At 40.8% G+C, this 1550-nt stretch overlaps 1 protein-coding gene across 1 annotated transcript in view; it reads left to right on the forward strand.

Moving 5' to 3' along the window:
- Positions 1 to 1286, forward strand: part of LOC118408603 — a 7202-nt gene extending 5916 nt beyond the window's left edge. Inside the window, exons 11-12 of the mRNA XM_035809421.1 lie at positions 83 to 310; positions 508 to 1286. Coding sequence (XP_035665314.1) covers positions 83 to 310; positions 508 to 787 — 508 coding nt within the window. The 3' untranslated portion in view covers positions 788 to 1286. The remainder of the gene's footprint in view (positions 1 to 82; positions 311 to 507) is intronic.
- Positions 1287 to 1550: the final 264 nt, after the last annotated feature.

Below are 1550 nucleotides of genomic sequence, written 5' to 3' on the forward strand. Positions count from 1 at the left end.
TGCATTACTTCACGTAAGAAAATCCTGGACAGCCAGGTACAATGTTGGCATAGAATTTTTATGTTGGTGTATTGTATTTTAGGTTTAGCCGAGGTGTGCTCGGGTGGAGCAGGGAGACCCTTGTAGCTGTCACAGCGAACATCGCATCCATGGAACTCCGTAGGAGGGAAGCAGCTGACATCGGTTACGAAGAGCACCCACGTGCGGGCACCACGGATGATGTCGAGGGGTTCTTTGCCGGATTGCATAGACACCTGGGCAACGTCTTCACCCTCAAGCAACTCCATGAGCGCTGGCCAACAGAAGTCAGGTATTTAAGTATCTTTTCAAACATTTACAGTTTTGTCTTTTGTAAAACTATTGAAAGGTTTTATGTTCTCACATTGTACTTGCGACGTACAAATCACTTGTGGACAGGTCACTATGGGCAGTATTCTTAATTCTTGTGTCCATGGCAAGTATAATGTCACTTGAACAGATTTGTAATTATTTATTTGGCTTTCACAGGGAATTCTCAAAGAGAATTGACCCGGACCTGCCTTTCTACTACTGGACAATCAGTGAGAGGTTCAGGGAAGCAGAAGACACTTACCCATCCTTCAATGATGACCCTGAGGATGGTCGTCTGCGCCTCCACCGACTGCGCACTTGTAGAAGGGAAGACGCTTCGATTTTCACAAGTGCAAGGGGTGTCCTGCCGGTCAGGAACAGGGGGACAATCAGGCAGATAATGCACAGACCAGAAGTGCCACTGCCTGAGGTCCCAAATAGCTTGCTACCTGTTTAGAATATTACTTTTAAACTGTTATATCAACCTGCAGGGTTGGACAAGTCCACTAGTTTTATTGTCCCAGGCAATTGAAAGTGCTGATTGTGCAAGCTCATGTCCTACCCCACTTGCCTGATTGGTCAAGTAAGATTTTTTGATGAGTGAGATTTTGATATACTTGTACTTTTTACACCAAGCATTGTTGTTTTTTTTTTACAGAAGAAAGTGCCTATAGCCATTTGTTTCCACTTGTCACCACTGTTGTATATACCTAAGTCTTTTATTTTATGTAAGTTTACTTTTCATTCTGTGTATGTATACTTGTAACAGATCCTATTTTGTTGCAAGTGAGGAAAGAAGAGAACTTGGGTATAGACATTGTTGCAAGTGTTATACAGGTATTGACTTTATATGACAATCAGTTTTTGATCTTGAGACTACAGGTATATATAGACATTGTCGCAAGTGTCATACGGGTTTTTGCATAGTTGTGCTTTGAAGTATGCTTCTGTCAAACTAGTTATTGTATATATGAGGCAAGCACTGCTGATCTTGTTTTCTTCAGAACCATTAGTTTTATTGCTCAATGTATACTTAAAAGATGCTATTTTGTTGCAAGTCAGGAAAGAAGAGAACTCAGGTATATACATTGTTGCAAGTGTTATACTAGTTATTGCAAGTCAGGAAAGAAGAGAACACATGTATAGACATAGTCATAAGTGTTATACGGGTACTGACCTTATAAGATAATCAGTTTTTGCCTTGTGTCAAACTAGTTTTT

The sequence above is a fragment of the Branchiostoma floridae genome, unplaced genomic scaffold, assembly GCF_000003815.2.
Source record: "Branchiostoma floridae strain S238N-H82 unplaced genomic scaffold, Bfl_VNyyK Sc7u5tJ_218, whole genome shotgun sequence".
NCBI classification, from domain to species: domain Eukaryota; kingdom Metazoa; phylum Chordata; class Leptocardii; order Amphioxiformes; family Branchiostomatidae; genus Branchiostoma; species Branchiostoma floridae.